Source organism: Saccopteryx bilineata, chromosome 5 (genome assembly GCF_036850765.1).
Source record: "Saccopteryx bilineata isolate mSacBil1 chromosome 5, mSacBil1_pri_phased_curated, whole genome shotgun sequence".
NCBI lineage: Eukaryota > Metazoa > Chordata > Mammalia > Chiroptera > Emballonuridae > Saccopteryx > Saccopteryx bilineata.
Genome location: NC_089494.1, coordinates 182,646,841 through 182,671,017, shown reverse-complemented (window position 1 = coordinate 182,671,017; position 24,177 = coordinate 182,646,841). Strand labels below are relative to the sequence as shown.

General features: G+C 39.5%; 1 protein-coding gene across 1 annotated transcript in view; it reads right to left on the bottom strand.

Annotated features, from left to right (window-relative positions):
- EIF4E (eukaryotic translation initiation factor 4E) overlaps window positions 1-23,900 on the bottom strand; it is a 57,351-nt gene extending 33,451 nt beyond the window's left edge. The window contains exon 1 of the mRNA XM_066280924.1: window positions 23,792-23,900. Within this exon, the coding sequence (XP_066137021.1) occupies window positions 23,792-23,809 (18 nt within the window). The 5' untranslated portion in view covers window positions 23,810-23,900. The remainder of the gene's footprint in view (window positions 1-23,791) is intronic.
- Window positions 23,901-24,177: the final 277 nt, after the last annotated feature.

Sequence of the window (24,177 nt, the reverse complement as noted above, 5' to 3'; positions counted from 1 at the left end):
CCGAGGCATTCCGCTGCTCCCTGCTCCGCAGGCCAGAAGTGAGGTCAAGGATCCCCTAATGGCCTAACCGGAAGTCCCAGAACTAGATGCTAGTTCTGTTGTTTTTGGCCTACAGACCTCCAGCACAAAGTGTCTACACTACAGCAAATGTTTTATCCTTGGCTACTGCACCTGGCCGTGCAGGAGCCGAGGATGAAACATCCTTCTCAGCACGCAGCCCCATACTTCTCTGGTATGCGACCACATGCGGCTGCGTGTCATCGAAAATGGCTACGCGTGTCAGCACTGACACGCATGTCATAGGTTTGCCATCACGGCTCTATGGATTACATAATCCAGAGCCTCTACGAATATTACCTATGATACTTAACTAACAATCAAACATTACTAGATATGGAAAAAATTTTTAACTAATGATCAAGGCATTAAACTGTCCATAGAAAGGCACGCAGATATAATCCAGATACTGCAGTTGGCAGACAAAGACTTAATAACTACTATCACTATGGTAAAATAGAAGGTGGGGGAAAGAATTTTTTAAAAAGTATTTGAAAAGGGAAATAAAATCTGTTTTTAAAAGAATCAAATAGACATTATGGAATTGCAAACTATAGTGTCTGAAATTAAGAGCCCACTGAATAACAGACTGAACTGAACAGGATGTTAAGGATTGGTGAAGTAAAAAATAAGCAAATAAAAAATATTCAAACACAAAGAAAGGGTAAAGAATAGATAGTAAGAAACAAGTGGGGCCTGGCCTGTGGTGGTGCAGTAGATAAACCTTCAGCCTAGAATGCCAAGGTTGCCGGTTCGAAACCCTGGGCTTCCCTGGTCAAGGCACATACAGCAAGCAAGCAATGAACAACTAACAGAAAGCAACTATGTTGTTACTTCCCATTCCATGCTCCCCTTTCTCTCCTGTCTCTGTAAAATCAATAAAGTATTTAAAAAGAAAAAAGAAAGAAACAAGTGGAAGATGTTCAAAATGTTCAGGGACAAGAGGTGAGAGAATGGACAGAAACAATACAGAAAGAAATAACCAAAATTTACTAAATCTTACCAGAAACTTAAGTTACAGATTCAAAAAGCTCAGGGAACTCCAAATAGTATAAATACAAACAAAACTACACCTGGACACACCAGACTCACTAAAGATGAAGTGATAATATTAAAAACAGTGGGGGGAGGGAGAATACATACACATTACTTTCACAGGAACAGTAAGAATAAAAGCTAAAACGTCTCAACAGAAACAATGAAAGCCTTAAGACAACAGAGTGACATCTTACGCTGAAAGAAAAACTGTCAATGTAGAATTTGGTGTCTAGGAAACAATATCCTTCAGAAATGTAGAAATATAGACCCACACTGACAGACCCCTGACACACACCACATACCACGAGTCCAAAGAAAGAGGAACACCAAAGAAAAGTCTTCCACCTAGGGGGAAAAATTCCAGATGGGAGAATGGACGTACAAAAGAGAATAAAAAACACTGGAAAGGATCTATCTATAAAAGGCTAGAAAAAGGAGAAATAATGCTTTATGGAGAGTAAAATAATAATAATGGTCCTGTCAAAGGGTTGGACATATATAGATTTGCAATGTTTGGTGTGTGAATAAAATGGCCACTCTTCCTCCCAAAGTTAAGTACTATAGCTTCTCTCACTAAATTAAAAGATAAACAGTAAGAAAAATTTACTCCTAAGTTCAAATTTCTCATTAGAGGACATAATTCACATTTAAATCTTTTACCTCAGCTGTACAAAAAGAACAATGGATTCCAAGTTTCACGAGGCCCAAAATGTCACCCTTCTTTTGTTTGACTTTTCATCATTAGGAAAATGATGGAAGATAGCATAAAAAGTCTCCGGACACATAGGAACTAAAGCAGGTAATACACTCAGGAAAAAATATTCAGTTCTTAGAATTTTAAAAAGTGTTCTTTTAAACTAAAAGTTCTACTTTAATTGATGTTTTAGTAAGGATATGTAACTTTGAATTTTTCCTGTAACTAAAATAAAAATAGCTACTCATCTTTAATGTATGATGGTTTCCATCAATAAATACATTTAAAATCTTTTAGTCTTCAATTTTAATATATTTACATACTATATTTTAAGATGAATACTCTAAAACACTCTGAAAATGTTTATTAACCATAGACAATTATCTTTCCAGTATTTGCAAGCTTTTTTGAACGTAAGCATAGTATTGATGTTTCTTTTGTTACTATCTACAGTTTGTCTCATTATCAAATTTTTAAACTTATACAAATTTCTCAAACCCTCTAACTAAAGAAAAAGTTTTACTAGCCAAGTGTTTCCAAGCTAAGATTCAAAATAATCAACTACTCTGAAAATATTCATATGCAGACCAAATCTAATAAGATTTAGAAATCATGAAATTACTTATGAAAATATTAATATTAAAAATCATATAAAAGGGCATATTTTCTAATGACTAGATTTACTTAATTCAAAAATGTAATCTTAATCAGCAGAAATTTAAACCAAAAAGCTTACTATCAACCGTCCAACCTGTGAGTTTTTTGATTTCATAATTACATTGGAAATTATTGCGGGAAAAAATGAGACTGTTAAGTGAGACATGCCTCATTATAAAATCATTTTATGCTTTTTTAAAAACTTACTATCTTTATAGAACATCTTTACTTCAATTTATATCATTAGAATGCCTTTTTTCTTTCTTATTTTTCACCTTAAGTAAAACAAAACAAAAATTCACATAGGATATGACTTAAACCTTTCAGGCTGATTCTACAGGGGTGGTCCTTTCTGTGGGGAAAGTCCAGTTCCCACACCTGTGAATCTATGGCAACATATACAATGAGAAATGATGTCCACAATGGTACCCATACTGTATTCAATTACTTGACCAAAACATGATTTATGCCTGACCTTGGTGGTGGCACAGTGGATAGAGGATCGGCCCAGGACACAAAGGACCCAAGTTTGAAACCCCAAGGTTGCCAGCTTGAATGCGGCTCACCAGCTTAAGCGCGGGATAATAGATATGACCCCAGGGTAGTGCTGGCTTGAGCTCAAAGATCACTGGCTTGAGCAAGGGGTCCATCGCTCTGCTGTAGCTCCCAGTCAAGGTACATATAAGAAAGCAATCAATGAACAACTAAGGTGCCACAACGAAGAATTGATGCTTCTCATCTCTCTTCCTCCCTGTCTGTTCCTATCTGTCCCTCTCTCTTAAAAAAAAAAAAAAAAAAAAAAAAAAAAAAAGATTTACAATTGAAGGCCAAATCAGAACAAAGAAATATTTTATTTTTAAAAGAACATAAAAATGCTTTCAGGTCATTCCTCAGTTAAACTTAAGCCTCAATTACAAATCTCCTAATTTCTCATTATGTGTATGTCTTAATTAGCCAATGACTTTAAATAAATATAAGCTGAATTTGACAATAGAAGTATTTTGAAATTGTATATCCTCTTAAAATTCTCTGTAAATCTATTAACTACTTAAGTATCTGAAACAGGATCACCATTAAAAAGGCACAAGGGGACTAAATGATAATTTGTATCACCAACTTCACAAAATTCTCCCTGAGACCCCCAGAACAGGTGTTTTCATGGGATATGTCTAAAATTGATTCAATCAGATATTTTTTAATTATGTCAGACTGCCAAAGAAGTAAAGGAAATAGATTATCATATGATCTTGAGAACTAAACAATATATTTTACAAACTTGTTATTTTTATGGTTGCTTTCTAAAGAGCAGACAGTAAAATAGTTTTAAAGTTATATTCAGTTAAAAACCAGATTCTTTTCCCAAGTTCCACAATCCCTCTACCTACCCTCTCAGCTTGGTGCTCTCCTTCAGAAGCAAATCTCACTGGAAACTTCTTTGAAATAAACATCCATGTTTTACCAATATTTCTAGGTTTAAAACTACCCAGAAAAAACAAGAAATGCTAATTTAACAGATATGGCTCTCTCAAAGTAATCTAATATATTTCTGACTCAAAAGACAATCTGGCCTGACCAGGCGGTGGTGCAGTGGATAGAGTGTCAGACTGTGATGCAGAGGACCCAGGTTCGAGACCCCAAGGTCACCAGCTTGAGCACGGGCTCATCTGGTTTGAGCAAGGCTCACCAGCTTGGACCCAAGGTCGCTGGCTTGAGCAAGGGGTTACTCAGTCTGCTGAAGGCCCATGGTCAAGGCACATATGAGAAAGCAATCAATGAACAACTAAGGTGTTGCAACAAAAAACTAATGATTGATGCTTCTCATCTCTCTCCGTTCCTGTCTGTCCCTATCTATCCCTCTCTCTGACTCTCTCTCTCTGTCTCTGTAGGAAAAAAAAAAAAGACAATCTGGCCTGACCTGTGGTGGCACAGTGGATAAAGTTTGACCTGGAAATGCTGAGGTCGTCGGTTCAAAACCCTGGGCTTGTCAGGTCAAAGCACATATGGGAGTTGATGCTTCCTGCTCCTTCCCCCCTTCTCTCTCCCTTCTCTCCCTCTTTCTTTCTAAAATGAATAAATAAAATCATTGAAAAAAAAAAGATATGAAATAATGAGCAAAAGGGTAAGCAAATGAGAATTGGAAAGGATGATGGCTTTATCTTTTTAAGGCGGTAACACCAACTCTCATACTTCACCCAAACTATGAATTTTTACTTGATTGGCAAAACTCACTAAGCAGCAGCTACACATTCTTATATACATTATTTTAACACATTAGATATTATCTCAATATGTTTAGTCTTCACAATTCTATTCTCTCCTCTCTTCTCTTCCTAAGAGGGAAGTTGATGTCCTAGCTGTATGCTACATTCAAACCCAGGACTCTCAGTGCTCAAGTAGGGTCAACACACGCTCTAGTTTTATCTGTTTGTTACTTTAGTGTTATTACTATAACTCTCATTCACTCTCAGAAGTACCCAGAAATGGACAGTAACTATATATTTTACCAAGGTACACAGGCAGCATGAACCATGTACTGTACTATGCTTTGCACCACAGCCTGAGGCTCAATAACTTTACTATATTGCAAGTACATGCCACTGCCAATAAACTAGGAAAAAGGCATACATGATATACTTCACCCTCCCCCAACACACACAGAAATCCCACTGCTAGACCACTAGGACAAAAAGCAAGTAAATGCCAACAATTAATTATGAGGTTTACATTATTATGCAAGACACCATACTAAAAGTCTATGTGTACAAATGTCTCAGAAATACAATTCTGTGTAAAATAAAAGCCTCTTTTATGGATACAAGTAACTACCTCTGAGGAGAAATAATTATTTAATACAAGATATGTAAACAGACTTCATATTAGCTCTTCCAAATTCCAAGCGTTCAGTCCCCCAAGTCTCTTTTTAGCAAAGGATGCAATCCTCCCTGCTTCCCATACCCTCCACCCTCCCACAAATAATTAGTATAACTAACTAACTAGTGCACAAGAACAGGTCGAGTCTCACCATTTGCCTTCAAAGAAATAAAAACTTTGCCGTAAACACTCAATATTACCCCAATTAATCAAAATGTTTTGGCTTTTAGTTTTCAAATATATGTCTATAGCAAAGAAATACAAGCTAATCGGACATCACTCATCAGAAAGGTGTGCCTGTGGATTTCATAGGTCTTCTTGCTAGTCTATATCAAGAACTAAAGGGTGACCTCTGTGTCCTAAACTAAAAAGCTGAAGTAGGAAAACAACATGTGGAGATTCAGCAAAATAAAAACCTTTTCAATTTAAAGCTCTGCTCATATGGAGAAATTTTTTTCATGGAAAAGACTGAGACCCCATGTATCAATTCTGATTACAGTACTTTATTTTTAGGAATGGGAAAGGAAGAGTTAAGCCAGAAGTTGCCAAAGATAAAGAAACGGAAGAGTCTTCAGGGAACTGCAATGAGGGGTGCTGTACAGTGTTTAATGCCGTTCAGAATCATCAGAACACTGATGAAAAGGCTGAAGAAACTGGCAGCTTTATTAGAAAGTATGGTAAATTGATATGAACTGTTTCAAGCAAAATATTTCATCAGTGTTTTGAGAGGAGACAGACACAAGTACAAATAAGAAAAGTTCCACTGGAAAGAACTCAAAAGCCAGAGAATGAAGTAAAAGAGGGCCCACATTCACTGTTGGTAGGAATGTAAACTGGTACAACCGCTATGGAAAACAGTATGGAGGCTCCTCAAAAAATTTAGAATAAAGTTACCATATGACCCAGCAACCCTCTTCTGCGTATCTACCTGAAACTTTTGAAAACATTAATTTGCAAAGATATATATGCACCTCTATGTACACTGCATCATGGTGGCCAAGACATGGAAACAACCAAAATGCCCTTAGATAAATGACTGGATAAAAATGTGGTACATACATACGAGGGAATACTACTCAGTCATAAGAAAAAAATGAAACACTACCATTTACAAAAACATGGATGGATCTTCACAATATCTTAAGTGAAATAAATCAGACAGAAAAAAGTCAAAAACCATATGATTTTACTCACATGTGGGATATAAAACTGAAAGCAACAAATGAACAAACAAAACAAAGTCTCAGCAAGACAATAATATGGTGGTCACCAGAAGGGGGTTGGGAGGGATAGTAAAGGGAAAAAGATATATGGTGACAGAAGGAGATTTGACTTTAGGTGGGGAACACACAATGCAATATACAGATGAAGTATCATAGAATTATACCCTTGAAACCTATATAATTTTATTTACCAATGTTACCCCAATAAATTTAAGAAAAAGAAGAGGGCCCAAAATAAACAATCCTATGTGATTTATTGTTAAAATGTTTTTAAGTAAGAGGGAGACAGTGAGACATACTCCCACATGCGCCCCAACCAGGTGACCCCCGTCTGGGTCCAATGCTCGAATCAACTGAGCTATTTTTAGTGCCTGAGGCTGACATGCTGAAAGCTATCCTCAGTGACCAGTGTCCACTGGAACCAAGTGAGCCACTGGCTGTGGGCTGAGAAGAGGGAGAGAAGTGGGAGAGAAGTAGATGGTCACTTTTCTTGTGTGCTGACCAGAAATCAAACCCAGGAGGTCTATATGCTGGGCCAATGTTTTATCTACTGAGCCAACCAGCCAGGGCCATGTGATGATTTATTAGAAAACATTTTTAATGTTTACTTTATTAATTTGAGAGGGGTAGAGAGAGGGATTCAGAGAAAAAGAGAGAAAGGGAGAGAGAGAGAGAGAGGAACAGAGATTAGTTCTTGTATGTGCCCTGACCAGGGATCGAACTGGCAACCTCTGCTTCGGGATGCACTAACAAACCGAGCTATCTGGCCAGGGTTACATGATGATTTTGTGATGGAAGACCCATGAAAGACTGAGACAAGAAAGTGATGGACCAGACAGCAGCAGACCAGGGTCTGGAAGTGACCCTCAGACATAAAGCTATATAGGAAATACAATGTATAGTCATTTTGTTTTTCCTAGAAAAATACTTTGAGCTCTGAAAGTTGAGGAAATACAAAGACACTATTTGTAAGAAAGTCAAGAGACTTTTACCATTGCCAACTTGGACGTTTCCCCCTTTGTGTAAACTTTGTTAAAATTAATTTTTCAAACTTTGTGTAATTTACATTACTATTCCTCAAAATACTTGTAAAAAGAAATACTTCTACTTCTCCAGGACAATATGCATTTTGCTCCAATCATTCTAGGAGGGGAGAGGAGGGGAGAGGAGAGAGGGGAGAGAGGGGAGAGAAGGGAGGCAAAAGGAGGTGGAGGGAGAGAAGGGAAGGAAATAAACAAAACAACTTGTTTTCTACTTTACTTATGGACCCACTGGTTAATTTATCTACATGCCCTGCCCAGGACTGAACCCTCAACCTTGGCTTATCAGGATAAGACACTTTATTTTTAATTTGAGAAGTCCTAAATAAATTGAGGTCCATCCAACTGGATTATTCTGTGCTAAAAAGAAATGAGCTATCTAGTTGTGAAAGACGCGGAGGAACCTTAAATGCATATTACTAAGTGAAGGAAGCCAATCTGAAAAGATTACAACTATATGACATTCCGGAAAAGGCAAAACTATGGAGACAATAAAAACATGAGTGGATCCCATAAATTAAGAAAGGAGGGATGAATGGGCAGAAACAGAGGAATTTTAGGCAGTGAAACTACTCTGTACTACTTATGATACTATAATGGTAAACACATGCTATTATACCCTTGTCCAAGCCCACAGAATGTACAAGAGTAGATCTTAACGTCATCCATGGATGGGGTGATAAAGATGTGTCCGTGTGGTCCATCCAGTACAACAAATGTACCAGGAGGGCAGGAGGTGTAACAGAAAGCATCCTCTGCACTGTCCTCTCAAGAGTGTAGTGAATCGAAACGTGTTCTGAAAAAGTCTATTTAAAAGGAAAAGAGAAAGGCACAAAATAGGATACAATGAGAAAAAATAAAACCCACAAACTGGGAAACCAAAGTATTATCATAGGACATCTAGTTGTTGTAATTACTGATCATTTTTATTTTCCTCATACTGATCTAAATGTTTAAAATTTGTTATTACAAAATTATGCCAAAACCCGAACGTATACTTAAGTCCACTTCTGGACTGAGTCTGTCGCAATGATTTGTCAGTCCCTGCATGCACCGAGACCACCTTTTTAAAAGTTACCTTTGTGTCTATATACTCTTGTTTCTCTTCATATTGGATAAATCTTTTGCCTTTTAAAAGTTACCTTTGTGCGTGGCCTGTGGCAGCCCACTGGCTAAAGCATCAACCTGGAACGCTGAGGCCACTGGTTCAAAACCCTGGGGCTGCCTGGTCAGGCACATAGGGGAGTTGATGTTTCCTGCTCCCCTCCCTCTTCTCTTTCTCTCCTCCCTCTTTAAAATGAATAAATAAAATCTTCCAAAAACAGTTACCTTTGTTCAGCAATGTTTTTTTCTTGTAAAGCAAGTTCGCCAGCGTCCCTTTTCTCTTCCTTTTTAGAAATTTACTGCCAATTCTTATTTATTCTTTTAAATAAATTTCACAATCATTTTATAAAGAAGAGGCTTACAAACTGTTTCTATAAAGGGCCAGACAGTAAATATTTTAGGCTGGTGATTCTAGGTGGATTGTGGAATCCAGCATAAAGTATAGTTCTCCCAGTCCTACCTGCAAAGATTTTGGCATTCTGATTCAGTTTGTATTGAATTTAAATATCCAGAAAAAATTAACATATTTCCAATAATAAATATTTTTCAGAAGCAAATTATGGTTCTTCCTTTATTAAAGTCCTCTATTGTATTCCTGTGGACAAAAAAGGGGCCACATACTAAACCTGACAAGCTCAGAAGAGGCAGCCTCAGAAACTCAGAGACCTAAAGCAACCACATAGGATGGTCTAAAATGAAAACTTCCTAATAGAAGCCAATCCGGGCAGGTGGTCATGTCACAGGCACTATCTTCCCGGACAAAGATCAATCTTGACCTTAACTGAGCCTGTCTACTGTCCTTTTGCATCTGCACTAACATGCCTTTGGAATGCCAGGGGACTTTCCTTTTTCCACACCCCTCAGGACAAGGTCAGCGACCACAGCAGGAGACCAAGAGCTGCGATTCTGTTGACTGTTAACTAACCTATACCCCCCTACGTAAAAAAATAAAATAAAATAAATTGTATGTGCCTTTTATTTTTATCCAATCCCATAGGCACCCCCCCCCCGCTTTCTCCTGCCTCCCTAATCTATCTCCAATGAATTTCATGTAACCCCCTTAAGTCTCCTCCTTTGATTGTAATGTGTAAGAAAGGTGCAAAACTGCCATTCTCTAGAAGCATTTTCTCAATCCACTGGGAATTTGCTTCCTGGCTACTGTCATGAGTCTGGGTCAAAAAAACTCATAAAAATTCTCTACAGGTTTGGACGTTTCTTATGGTTCTTATTGTATAGCTTTTATTTATAAATCTTGGATCTTGGAAATTGCTTCTTAGATATATAATTCCTGGGCACTTGAAGGCTCTGGCATAGTTATAGAAAAAGTGTAACACTGCATTCTATAGTCAGGATGCAAAAATAAGTTACTTCTAAAATGTCATTGTGTTATATCTTTCTTTCTTTTCTTTTTTTCTTTTTTTTAAGGGGGATGGAGAGGCAGAGACAGACTCCCACATGTGCCCCGGGAGCCACCCAGCAAGCCCCCTATGGACATGTTTTGCCCATCTAGGGCACTGCTCAGGCAACCAAGCTATTCTTAGCACCTGAGGCAGAGGCCACAGAGCCATCCAGGGCCATCCTTAAAACCAGGCCAACTCCCTTAATTGAGCCATGACTGCAGGAGGGGAAGGGGGAGAGGGAGAGAGGGAGAAAGAAAAGCAAGAGGGGGAGGGGTGGAGAAGCAGATGAGTGCTTCTCCTGTGTGCCCTGACAGCAAATCAAACCTGGGACATCCACATGCCGGGCTGACGGGCCCCGACCTATTGCCTTTCTTTTCAGTCATTTGGTAACTACAAGGTCCAGGAAGAGCACTTAACTATTTGAATGAGTGATGTCAATTTTGTTCCCTCTCAAAATTCCACTGAGACTATAGTTAAAAAAAAAAAAATTAAGCCCACAATTATGGGGAGAGTAGGGGGGAAAAAGGTGGTAATTGATCAACATACACAGATCCTTCAAGTCTTAGGAACCTGGCAGCACCTTTAAAAGGGAGTAGTGAAGGAAGGAAGAAAGGAGGTAATTAAAGAGAATTCTATGAGAGCCATTCATGAAATAACTAGATCCTGTAATCCCCTCTCCCTACTCCAAGTCACCAGGAATGCTGCTATATGGGTTCAAAAATAAAAAGAAAATAAGCAACTTAGAGGAAACAGCAAAAAGAAAATGCCTTTTAAAGTATGTGCCTATAAGCCCTGGCCAGTTGGCTCAACGGTAAAGTATCAGCCTGGCATGTGGAAGTCCCGGGTTCGATTCCCGGCTAGGGCACACAGGAGAAGTGCCCATCTGCTTCTCCACCCCTCCCCCTCTCCTTCCTCTCGATCTCTATCTTCCCCTCCTGCAGCTTCATTGGAGCAAAGTTGGCCCGGGGGCTGAGGACGACTCCATGGCCTCCACCTCAGGCAGCAAGGGAGCAACGCCCCAGATGGGCAGAGCATCGCCTCCTGGTGGGCATGCCGGGTGGATCCCAGTCATGTACAAGTGGGAATTTGTCTGTCTGCTTCCTCACTTCTAACTTCAGAAAAAAAAGTGTCTATATATATCCTGAAAAGGCTAAATTAAGATTTCGTATGCATACAATTACAGGAAGCTATAAAAGTGACCATTCAAAAAACAAGAGAGAGAAAATATATTTGAAAATTAAAATTCCCAGGCAGAAAGGTTGGAAAAGAAATTTCCCAGAAAATAAAGCAAAAAGAGATGGAAAATGAGAGCAAGATTTTTTTTTTTAAGTCAGAGAACCAGACCAGGACACTCACTATCTGTATAACTGTTCCCAGGGGGGGAAAAAGAGGGAGAAAATAATAAATAATGTCAGAAGTGATGAATATGAGTTGTTGCCACACTGAAAAAGTCCAATAAGTACTCAGCACAATGAATAAAAATACTCATACTATAAAGCATGTCACTGTGAAATGGAGACAAGGAAAGAGTCTACAAATTGCCGGGGAATTGGTCCCATTAAAAACAAAACGAGCCTGACCAGGTGGTGGCGCAGTGGATAGAGCATCGGACTGGGATGCGGAAGGACCCAGGTTCGAGACCCTGAGGTCGCCAGCTTGAGCACGGGCTCATCTGGCTTGAGCAAAGAGCTCACCAGCTTAGACCCAAGGTCGCTGGCTCCAGCAGGGGGTTACTCGGTCTGCTGAAGGCCCGTGGTCAAGGCACATGTGAGAAAGCAATCAATGAACAACTAAGAAGTCGCAATGCGCAACGAGAAACTGATGATTGATGCTTCTCATCTCTCTCCATTCCTGTCTGTCTGTCCCTGTCTATCTCTGCCTCTGTAAAAAAAAAAAAAAAAAAAAAAAAAAAAAAAAAAACAAAACGAAAAACACCCATCAGAATAATTTCTGACTTATCAACAACCACAACATAAAATGGCCATGGAATAATGACTTCAAGTTCTGAAAAAAGGAATTCTACATCCAGCCAAACTACAGATATGTATTGCTTAAGACAGGGGTCATTTTTCACAGGAGGCCAGTTCTCTGTCCCTCAGACCGTTGGAGGGCCGGACTATAAAAAAAACTATGAACAAATCCCTATGCATACTGCACATATCTTATTTTAAAGTAAAAAAAAAAAAAAACCAAACAGGAACAAATACAATATTTAAAATAAAGAACAAGTAAATTTAAATCAACAAACTGACCAGTATTTCAATGGGAACAATGGACCTGCTTTTGGCTAATGAGATGGTCAATGTGCTCCTCTCACTGACCACCAATGAAAGAGGTGCCCCTTCCGGAAGTGCGGCGGGGGCGGATAAATGGCCTCAGGGGGCCGCATGTGGCCCCCGGGCCGTAGTTTGGGGACCCCTGGCTTAAGATGTTATGGTCTCAAAATCTCTCCTGTAACTGTTCTCAAAAAACAACTGGAGATGTGATCCACCAAGGTGAATAAGAAACCAAGTCACAGGAAGGGACACAACATATGGAGAGGTGCAACTCAGAAGTCAGATGAGAGGGGGTAGGGTTTTTTAAATTTTTATTTTAAAAATGGAAAAACAAACAAGTCAGGTGAGACAATCAGGAGTCCAGTAAAGGAGATCCAAGAAAGACAGGTGTGCACCAGATACAGAGAGCAGTGGTACCGACTGGAGCAATGTCATTCAAGCTACCTTCATTTGGTAAGGCTGTGATGACAAAGAGGCCTATTATTCTAACACACTAACAAACACACACACACACACACACACACACACACACTTGATTGTCTGGCTCAACTATCTATATTTAACTATGTGTTAATGAAGCTCCCTTTCTTTCCTTGGTGCTCTGCTCCCTGGAACAGCTCAATATTTCACACCAGAACAGATCAGCTTTAGCCTAACTCTTAAAACAAGATATCCAGAGCAGTCACTCCCACAGACCACTCTCCTAAATATAGGTTCTCTATCTGTGCACACCGCAGCCCCATCAGATCACTGTCAGTCCTGTGTTTCTCAGAACACCTTATGATCTTGCCTGTTGGTTTCCCCAGAGGGGCTCTAGCAGAAATCCCAGGAAGCTAAAGCCAGACGATAACCCGGAAAAGGTGTTCCACTTAGTCTTCTCTTGGAAACTTCTTCTAACAGAAGCAACACTATCCTTTCCTACATATCTAAAATTTTAGTTTTTCAAAACTAACATGGCTAAAAAAGATACCATACTGGAGATTAAACTCTAAAGGTAATTATACTACTTAAAAATTCAAGGAAATAATTAACAAAGTAAGGATGGGGGTCAAAGAAATATGAATGTGATCACGGACACATGGGTCTTCAGTCTCTTACTCTAACACTTATGCACGTATATATTTTATATTTTTTCTACATACAAACATTCAGCTTGAAAGAGGAAAAACGCTAAAAATAAAAAAGTAGTGTAACAGCCAACTGTAGTCACAGGAGTGTTTTTTATTTGACCAGTATTTTTTTTTCAATTTTCAGTTTTGTTGCCAAAATATTTACCTTACAGACATACTACTTCAAGTATGGAATGATATAGATAAAAAGGTTATTGATCAGAGCACTGAAATAGTAAATGGTTGAAAATAACCAAAATATCAATCTATAAATAAGCACGTTTAAGGCTAAACCATGTAATACACAAGATCAGAAAAAAAGTGAAGTTTTACATGTTGATATACAATACTCTAAATGACATATTGAACAAAAAACATAATGTGCCAGAATAGTGTGTACAGCTAACATTTAACTTTTTAATATACACATTTGCACATGTATATACATACACTACATAAACACACATACACACGGGACCCCTACGGAAAGATAAACAGTGACAATGCTAGTTACCTCCAGAGCTGATCCCCCTGGGTGAGATCAGTTGAGGAGATTTCACTGTAAACTCTTTTGCACAAAATTTTGAGTTTTGAATATACACTTTAAATAGCAAAAATAAAAATAAAAAACAAAAAATGCCAGGACAATTCCATACAAGACCATATAATTAATCTTTGAAAGTTTAAAATATAGACAGAAGTTTTCCTAGGATAAAATTAAACAATAACTTTTCCAACCACCTTGGTCACATTCAGTTGTACAAAATTAAACCAAATATAATATGTATGTTTGTATACAGCAGACTGTCTGGATTCTAGAACTATACTGTCCAATGTGGTAGCCACTAGCTACATATGGAATTAAATTTCAAGTAATTAAAATTACATTTCAATTAATTAAAGTTTACAATTCATTTCCTTGGTTGTACTAGTCATATTTCAAGTACTCAATAGCCATGTGCAGCTAGTATCTGCCATGCTGGATGGCACATACTATATATAGAGCATTTCTATCATCACAGAAAGTTATCTTGGAACAACCCATTTCTAGAAGAATCCTCAAAAAACTGATTAACAGAGGACACTCTGGAGAGAGCACTAAGTGGCTGAAGAAGAGAGGCAGGAGATGGGTTTTCACAGTAAGATAGGGCTTAGCCTGTGCCAGGCAGTGTCCTTAAGGTTTCATGTTAATTCACTATTTGTATACTTAAATAAAACAACTCTTTTGTAATCCTAAGAATTTTATATAATGTATTTTAAAACAGAATTCTGAGAATGATGCAGTAGGCTTCACCAGATTGCTCAAGAGATTCATTTAAATTTCCAACCATGCTCTGGCAGCTGGTTGGCTCAGTGGTAGAGCGTCAACCCGGAGTGTAGAAATCCCTGGGTTCGATTCCCAGTCAGGGCACCCAGGAGTGGTGACCATCTGCTCTCTTCCCTCCCCCTTACTTCTCTCTCTCTCTCTCTCTTGCGCTCCCACAGCCATGACTCTGATTAGAGCAAGACACCGCAGACACCTCAAGTGCTAAAAACAGCTCAGCTGTGAGAAGCCCCAGATGCGCATCCCTTCCTTTAACTTAAAAAATAAATTTCCAACCATGAGCATATATTACTAAATCAAGATAAAAGTAACAAAAAACAAATAAAAGCTAAATACCACTGATTATAAACCAAAATCCAAGAGATTTCATAATCCTAAGCATTATTTAAAAAAATAAAGGTTACAAGTTCAAAAAAAAAAAAGGGTATGACTCTTGTCCCCACTATTGCCACTGCCCATAAATCACCCTTTAAATATGATTTTGTATTTAACTTAATTGGATTTAATAATGATCTATGCATTGATTTCTTTTTTTTGAGAGAGATAGAGAAACAGACAGGATGGGGAAGCGTGAAGAATCACTTCATAGTAGTTGTTTCTCCACCATGGCCTTGACTGGACAAGCCCAAGGATTCCAACCGGCGACCTCAGCATTCCAGGTCAAAGCTTTATTCACTGTGTTGTCCTATGCATTGATTTCATCCTTAGGGTAGGAGGAGTTTTACTGAAGATAAAGAATTGGACTTTTTGTTTTGGGTTGAAATGTGTTTCTTTTTTGAACAGGAGAGTAATAAAGCTTGAGGTGAGAACCCAGTTTTGAATTCCAGATCTCTCATTTAGGAACTATGTGACTTTGATAGAAATTTTTTTTTAAAGCATCTGAAATATTAATTTCTCACCTATAAAAAGTATTTATCCTAAGATATTAAGGGGGTTAGGAGAAACAAGATGTATTTTATCTTTCCAATTAAAATACCACATTTTCTTGTCTTGTTAATAAATACTTAAAGACTATAATTTTTGTATAGCATTTTAGAGTACAAGTTTAAAATATACAACCAAAAAAAAGAAAAATGTTTTATTTAATTTAAAAAATATACAACTAGCCCGGGCCGAAGAGAGCTCAGTTGGTTAGAGCATCGTCCCAATGCATAGAAGTTGCCGGTTTGATCCCCAGTCAGGGTACATACAGGACCAAATCTATGCTCCTGTCTCTCTCTCTCTCTCTCTCTCTCTCTCTCTCTCTCGTTCTTCCTCTCTCACTAAAACCAATAAATAAAAATATTTGAAATAAAAATTTAAAAATATATCAATACAACTGAAAACATGCAATTTTACATTCTAACTTTAAAGGTTACTATAAAGCCATGAGTTTCAGGGAATTCTTATGGTCTTATTACTACCTTCCCAAAACAATTTAGCTTTTACGAATAAGAACATATTATAGCTGATACTTTCTCAAAACAACTGTTTAACTCAGTGACTTACAACCAGTGTGCCGCAAGAATTTTTAAAACATGCAATACTTGATTATTCAATAAGGGACACTGACCTCTTTTCCCTTAGATTGTCAAATAAAAAATGACAACAGCCAACACAACAATAGCTGTCCTATATGAATGAATGAAAATTCTACCCTTTTTTTCCCTCAGATCGGCAAAAAATTTAATGCTTTTTTTGGTGTGCCACAGAATTTTAGTAATTAGTTTATGTGTACCCTGAGATTCAAAAGGTTGAAAATTGCTGGTTTAACTGCACTGCTCACAAATATTAGGGGATCAGGGAACGTGCAGATACTCCAGTACTTTCAGCCTTTTGCATAGTGCATTTTCACCAATGAAATAAAAGTTTGTTTTGCATCTCATTTGCATAATCAGACAACTTTATTTGACTTGTCATTTGCTTTACTGATATTCTTGTTGAATAAAAAAAGGTCAGCCTGACCAGGCGGTGGCGCAGTAGATAGAGCGTTGGACTGGGACACGGAGGACCCAAGTTCAAAACCCCAAGGGCATTGGCTTGAGCAGGAAGGGGGGGCCTCACCAGCTTGAGCGCCGGGTCGCTAACTTGAGCATGGGATCACAGATATGACCCCAAGGTCACTGGCTAGAGCAAGGGGTCACTTGCTCTGCTATAGCCAATTCCCCCCCCCCATCAAGGCACATAAGAGAAAGTAATCAATGAACAACTAAGGAGACTAAGGAGCCACAATGAAGAACTGATGCTTCTCTAAGAAATGATGACATCGGATCATTTACAACAACATGAATAAACCCTGATAACATTATACTGAGTGAAATAAGTAAATCAGAAAAAACTAAGAACTGTATGATTCCATACATAGGTGGGACACAAAATTGAAACTCATGGACATGGACAAGAAGAGTGCGGTGGTTACCAGGGGGAGGGTAAGGAAGGAAAGGGAGAAGTGGGGGGAGGGGAGGGGCATAAAGAAAACCAAATGAAAGGTGACGAGGAATATTTGACTTTGTGTGATGGGTATACAACATAATCAAATGTCAAAAAAGATCTGGAGATGTTTTTCTCTGAATCTATGTACTCTAATTGATCAATGTCACCTCGTTAAATGAATTGTCTAAGAAAGAAACGGAAAAAAAAAGAATTGATGCTTCTCATCTCTCCTCCCTTCCTGCCTGTCTGTCCGTCCCTATCTGTCCCTCTCTGTCTGTCTCTGTCACAAAAATAACTTAAATAATCAATGCTTGGCCCTGGCCGGTTGGCTCAGCAGTAGAGTGTCAGCTCGGGGTGTGGAAGTCCCGAGTTCGATTCCTGACCAGGGCACACAAGAGAAGCGCTCATCTGCTTTTCTACCCTTTCCCTTTCTCTCTCTCTTCCCCTCCTGCAGCCAAGGCTCCACTGGAGCAAAGTTGTCCCAGGAACTGAGGATGGCTCCATGGCCTCTGCCTCAGGCACTAGAATGGCTCTCACTGCAGCGGAGCAACACCTCAGAGGGGCCGAGCATCGCCCACTGGTGGGCATCATGCTGGGTGGATCCTGGTAGGGCGCATGTGGAAGTCTGTCTGTCTGCCTCCACTCCCCACCCCCCTTCTCACTTCGGAAAAGTACAAAAAAAAAAAAATCAAATGCCTTTTATCACTTCATATTCATTTTGAAATATCCCCTAATTTTTGTGAGTAGTATATTTGCCAAACCTCTCACCAAAATTACTAAAGCAAGGGTAATTGAGAATAAATTTCTAATCTCAAATTTGTAAAAATATACTACTGTTTTCACTAACAAAATATTTTAACTGACAAATCATTTGAATTGACAAGGTCCAGAAATCAAATGAGAAAGTGGTAATGGAAACTGACCACTCACCTTCTTGAGGAAACTACCCATAAAGTTCTGGACCGATTACTAAAATAGAACCAGTGTTACTGTTTAGTCCGCAAATACAGACACCAAGGTGCTATTTGTTTTCTTATGATTCTTACTTCAGTTATCAAACAGTGTAGTAGCCTAAAAACACATGTCCAGGGGTTTTCTCTTACAGCAATAGTAAAATATCTAGTGAAGTTTATCAAATTAATTTTCCCAAGTTGCACAGGGAAAGCACATTACATGCCTATTGGAAAGAGTGTAATGGTTAAGAACACACATTATGGAAACTGGCTGCTTTAATTTGAACTCCACCCCACCACTTACTAGCTGTGTGATCTTGGACAAGTAAATCATACAAAGTTACTTAATCTCTTTATGCCTTGGTTTCCTCATCTGTGAAATAAGACTAATCAATATATCTCCATAGGCTACTTGTAAGGATTAAATATATGTAAAGCATTTAGTGTGGTACCTGACATATAGCAAGTGCTATACTTTAGCTATTATTAATAAATAAAAGCCCTGCCCTGGCCGGATAGCTCAGCTGGCTAGAGCATTGCCTGGAAATGTGAAGGTCGTGGGTTCGATCCTCAGTCAGGGCACAAAGAGGAACAGAGCGATGTTTGTCTCCCTCGCCCTTCATCTCTCACTAAATAAATCAATCAGTTAAAAAAATAAGTAAGAAATAAAAGCCCTAACAGGGTGTGTCAGTGGATAAAGCAAAGTCCCAGTGCACTGGTGGTCATGGGTCCCATCCCCAGTCAGGATACCTAAAGAGAAGGCGTACTGGTGCTTCCTTCCCTCCCTTCCCCCGCCAACCCCCAATCAATGAGAAAATAAATAAATAAAGATCTGCCTACATTATAAATAGATTTAATAGATCATGTACAAAAGGTTATTTTTATTAAGCCAGTTGCTGGAATCTAACGCCTGTTAAATTTGTCATAACTCCACAGAAACTTACTGAACCCAGTGTGACTAAACTACAGCTTCCTATTGTTTCTGTGAAACAATGTATCAAAAGTTCCAACTGAGCAAAAAATCTTATTCTACTGACCCTATTCTCAGGTTCTAGAACTGAATATTCAGCACATAAAAGACAAAAGTGATCTCTTTTTTTCCAGACACAAATAGGAACTTTTGAAGAAACACTAGTGATTTTTATGGTAGAGATAAGAGTTTGTGGATCATACGCTTTGTTTGCATTTCTTGCTAATGGCAAGGACTGATAACCAAAAGGCAGCTATGTGAATTTCCAAGAAAAGGTGTGTATGCCATGTATGCAGGGATACACCTGCATGCAACATATTTATGGAGTATGAACTTTATCTAATTCTTCCGAACTGACAAACTCATCTCACTACTGCATTAGAACATGAAAATCACTGTAAGGTATCTTATTTCCATTTTTCTGCTAGAATTTTCAGTCTTCAAGGTCACAGATACTAAAATTAGACTGAACTATGTTTGCTTCTACTTCTCAAAAGAGTTTCTATAACAAAGAGCAAGTCACAGGTATCAAAAGAGTCAGAAAATTTCCAGTAGTAGCAAAGAAAAAAGTAGAAATTACCATTGCTACTAGTTTCACAGGTTCCTTGTTATATTCAGAACTATTGGTACTTCTAGATCAGGAGTCCCCAAACTATGGCCCACTGCCGCATGCGGCCCCCTGAGGCCATTTATTCGGCCCGCTGCACTTCCGGAAGGGGCACCTCTTTCATTGGTGGTCAGTGAGGAGCAAAGTTCCCATTGAAATACTGGTCAGTTTGTTGATTTAAATTTACTCGTTCTTTATTTTAAATATTGTATTTGTTCCCGTTTTGTTTTTTTACTTTAAAATAAGATATGTGCAGTGTGCATAGGGAGTTGTTCATAGTTTTTTTTATAGTCCAGCCCTCCAATGGTCTGAGGGACAGTGAACTGGCCCCCTGTGTAAAAAGTTTGGGGACCCCTGTTCTAGATTCTTAACCATATATAAACAAAATATTTTATTTAAAATTTTCTGTATTTTATTTTAAGTGATATGAGGGAAGATAGCAAGGCAGACTCTCCCACATGCTCCCTAACCGGGATCCACCCAGCAACCCCATCTGAGGCTGATAAGTACCGAGCTATTTTTAGCACCTGAGGCTGATGTGCTTGGACCAACTAAGCTAGTTAGCTCAGGGCCACACTTGAATCTTTTGAGCCACTTGCTCAAAGGAGGGAAGGGGGGGAGAGAGATGGAGAGAGAAGCAGATGGTCACTTCTACGTGACCTGACTGGAAATGGAACTTGGGACATCCACATGCCAGCCGAGGCTCTATCCACTGAACCACCAACTAGGGCCCAAATTGGATTTTTACATAACTGATTTCACAAGTTATTCACTACAGCTTCAGTGTGTAAACTGTTTCTATTTTTAAACTGAATTTCTCTGTCAATTATGCATACTAGTAATTCAAAGTATAAAATGAAGTGAAATTGGAATGTGAACACCAGAACTATTTAGTTGCTTTATGAATGAATTTTGATATAGCGGGTTCTTTCCTAAAAGCAAGAACACATATTAATTTGCAAGGTCTGCTTGTCTATCAGTAGCCTTTGATCAACAAAAACACTGAATTATAAAACAACATAGTTGTCAATACATATTTAAGCCTTATTTACTTTTAATAAATAAACTCTTTGCGATACAAATCATGTTTTTAGAGTATAAAAAATGAAATGGATCAAGTAATCATCCAAGTTGATATCACTCCTGAAATTAATGTACAGTTTAAAAAATTCAAGAGACAGTGTAAAACAAGTAAAATTATATACCTTCAGTTTAACAAAAAAAATATTAATGTGGCAATATTAATTAACCTTATAAACTATAAAACAAACAAAAACAGCCCAACAATCAAGAATACAGAATGAAGTTATAACTACAAAGAAGCATGACCCACTGGAGACAAGACTGCCTGGGGAAACTGCCTTGCCATCTTCACCAACTAACATTAAGTCTAATTTTGGTCCAACCATAATTCAAATGCCAACAGAATAACAGGAGAGTACTGTTTACCCCAATGTTCAAAATTTTGCCATTTTACCTGTAAAGAGGGAAAATGTTTTCTTTAATTTGCCCTTATCAAGCTTCTCAACAAATTTAATACAACTGAACTCATACAAACAACACTTGTGAAAAATCACAATAGTAATAAATGGAAATGACTGATATTTTATGTAATTTACATAGATAAAAAGTCCCCAAATGTCTTTGAAAGTTGGGACAAGTAGGAAAAGACCATGACTTTTTAAGTGCTTATTATGCCCAGCAGAAAAGCAGGAAGGAAAACCAGGAAACTCAGAAGCTAGCTGAAATAGCAATGAACAAACATGCTATTTTGTCAGCTTCGGCACCTCAACTGCAACCAATACTAATCAGCTGCTTTAAAAAAAATTCACTAAAGCTGCCAAAAAGAATTCTAAATAACCTCTGGACAAAAGTGCACTGAAAGTACTAAATATCTGCATTTTCACTAAAAATGAACATTTTGATTCTCTTTTATATACATCCTCAAACTACTCTAATTTGAGTCTGGTTTCTACCTTCAAACACTTTAGGTTTTTATGTTTCCTACTCGTCAAATTTAAATGTAGTATCCAAATAATCCTGGGACAGCACTAACCAAACACTATACTATATCAATAACTGGGAATTAAGCTCACTAAACGTTTACATTAAACAAGATACTGAAGCACAACAATAATTTTGTTGGTAGAATGTCCTAACTTTATAGATTAGAGTCTAAATATTTACTGACTCAAAATAGTACAACACTCAGTAGATCTGGTTTGTGCTGTTGAAACAAAATTGCATCGCTCTGCAAAATCTAAAGGATCTAAATGTTACTGAAGCTTCATGGAATAAATACATTATTGTTTAGAAGTTTTAGCCTTGCCCCTATTACCAGCTGTATGACTTTTAACGACATTGGTACAGTGGGTAGGCCAGCAGATCCAGTCAAAAATGAACATAAGACCCATTAAAAGGGTTTTAAGTTAATATGTTACATAGTTAAGCTTTATCTATGTAACATGAATGTCTCAAAGTCGATTAAATTATATCAGCAATGTAAGAGACTGTTTTGCAGTCAATCTAATTTCCAGGCACGTAAATGAAAAGTCATACCAATAAAACAATTAATGAAAAAGAAAAATAACCTTAAATTCTAGCAACAAAGTAATAATAGTTTTTATCAATGGGATGGGGGAAAAAAGCCTTTTTTTTTTTTCTATTCTACAGGTCTTTACATGACTAGTTTTTGAAATAGTCATAATTATACAAGTCCTTAAAGAGGCAAAGCAAATGGTAGACCATTACCAACCAAAATCACAAACTACCATTAAAGACAAACAAAAACATCTGGCAGCCCAGGTCTAGAACTGGTTCGTGTGTCAAGGGTTTTCTGGTTGTTAATAAACTCCATTATGCCTCTAAAACAGGATCACTTAGATGTGACAGTCCTTAAACGGCAACACAGACCTAGAAGTTTCAGTGAGCCCGTGCCGGCAAACCCAGACTATGACAAAGATACCCTCTTTTTAGGGCGGTAACTACAAGCTTTCTGTTCTGGGATCAGCTTGCTTCAACTAACTTTAAATGGTGCCTAATTTGAGGAAAGAGCTTGTAGAACGAATGGAGAGAAAATAAATGGAAAATTAATTTTAAAAGTTAAGTTCCTATTTCCAATAAAGCGTGCCTTAAAAATATTTTGGAAGATACAAATTCGTAAGAACTGGATCTAGACCCATTCGCATTCTCTGAGGCGTGCGCACTGCGCGGAAAGGATGAATGAATGGAAGACAGGCGTGTGTGAAATGCAGCAGGTCCGGCCGGCAACCAGCCCCGCAGCAGCGATCGGTAGGCCTTGCTCCTCCCCTTTCCCTCCTCCATGACAGCCCAGTCTCAAGCATGGAGGGGCGAGAACAAAGTGATCCCGCTTCTCACCACTTCCACCCTTCATCCTACTCTGAGAGCTTTCCCGCGAGACACGGGGCTCTCCGCCCCACCCCAAACCTTTCTCGCCTCCCCTGCCTCCAAACCCGGCAACTCTCGGGCGCGCTGGAGTAACATGCGCTCGCCCCTGTCGGCTTCCCTAGGCAAAGTCGCAGCTTCTCCGCGCGTGCTGCGCGCCCACCGGCTCTCTGGCCCACCGGTCTAGAGGACCCGCGCCCGAGCCGCTGGGCGGGCGGAGGGAAAGGCAGCCCCGGGGCTCCCTCCTCCATCTCCTTCCAGGCCGGCTGGCCGCCCACCCTCCGGGGCCCCCGGCGCCCGCTCGGAGCCAGCCCCGCGCATTGCAATCCCCACCGATCCCGGTTCCCAGGGGCCGGACCAACCTCCACCCCTGCGGGCCACCTCGCGACTCGGCAGGAGGCGCGGCGCTGCCCATCCCCCACCCCTCTCCCCCAGCTCTCGGGCCCCCACCAGAACGTGTGCGCTACACGCCGCGGCGGCCAGCCTCCGGGGCGCCCCCAGTTGCCCACGGGGAGGTCAGTGCCAAGAAGAGGGGGAGGGGGCGACCAGGGGTAGCGTGCGCGCCGGGAACGCCGTCCCGCGGAGTCCCGTAGTCCGAAGGGAGACGGAGCGCGGGGATCGGTGGGGGTGGGGGCCAAAGGCAATACTCACCGGTTCCACAGTCGCCATCTTAGATCGATCTGATCGCACAACCGCTCCTGAAGGGGGGGGTGAGAGGGAAAAAATGAGGTTCAAACCGCGTTGGTCGATTAATGTCCACGTGACGGACGTGTCCGTTTGCCTTGGCGGCGCCTGCGCAAGACTGCGGCTGCGTGAGTAACGAGAGGCTTCTGGGAAGTGCAGTCTCTCTGTGTCTCTCTTTTTTTTAAGGGCAAAGAAAAAAAAATTTTTTTTTAAAGGACTGGTCACGTGGCCGGTGGGTAAGGACCGCGGTTCTCAGCGCGGCGGACACCGCGTGCTGTGAGTGGTGTTCAGTTCACTGTTCTGCCGCCTGGGAAGCTGCTGTCGCACTTACTGCCGGGCATGCCTATTGTGCC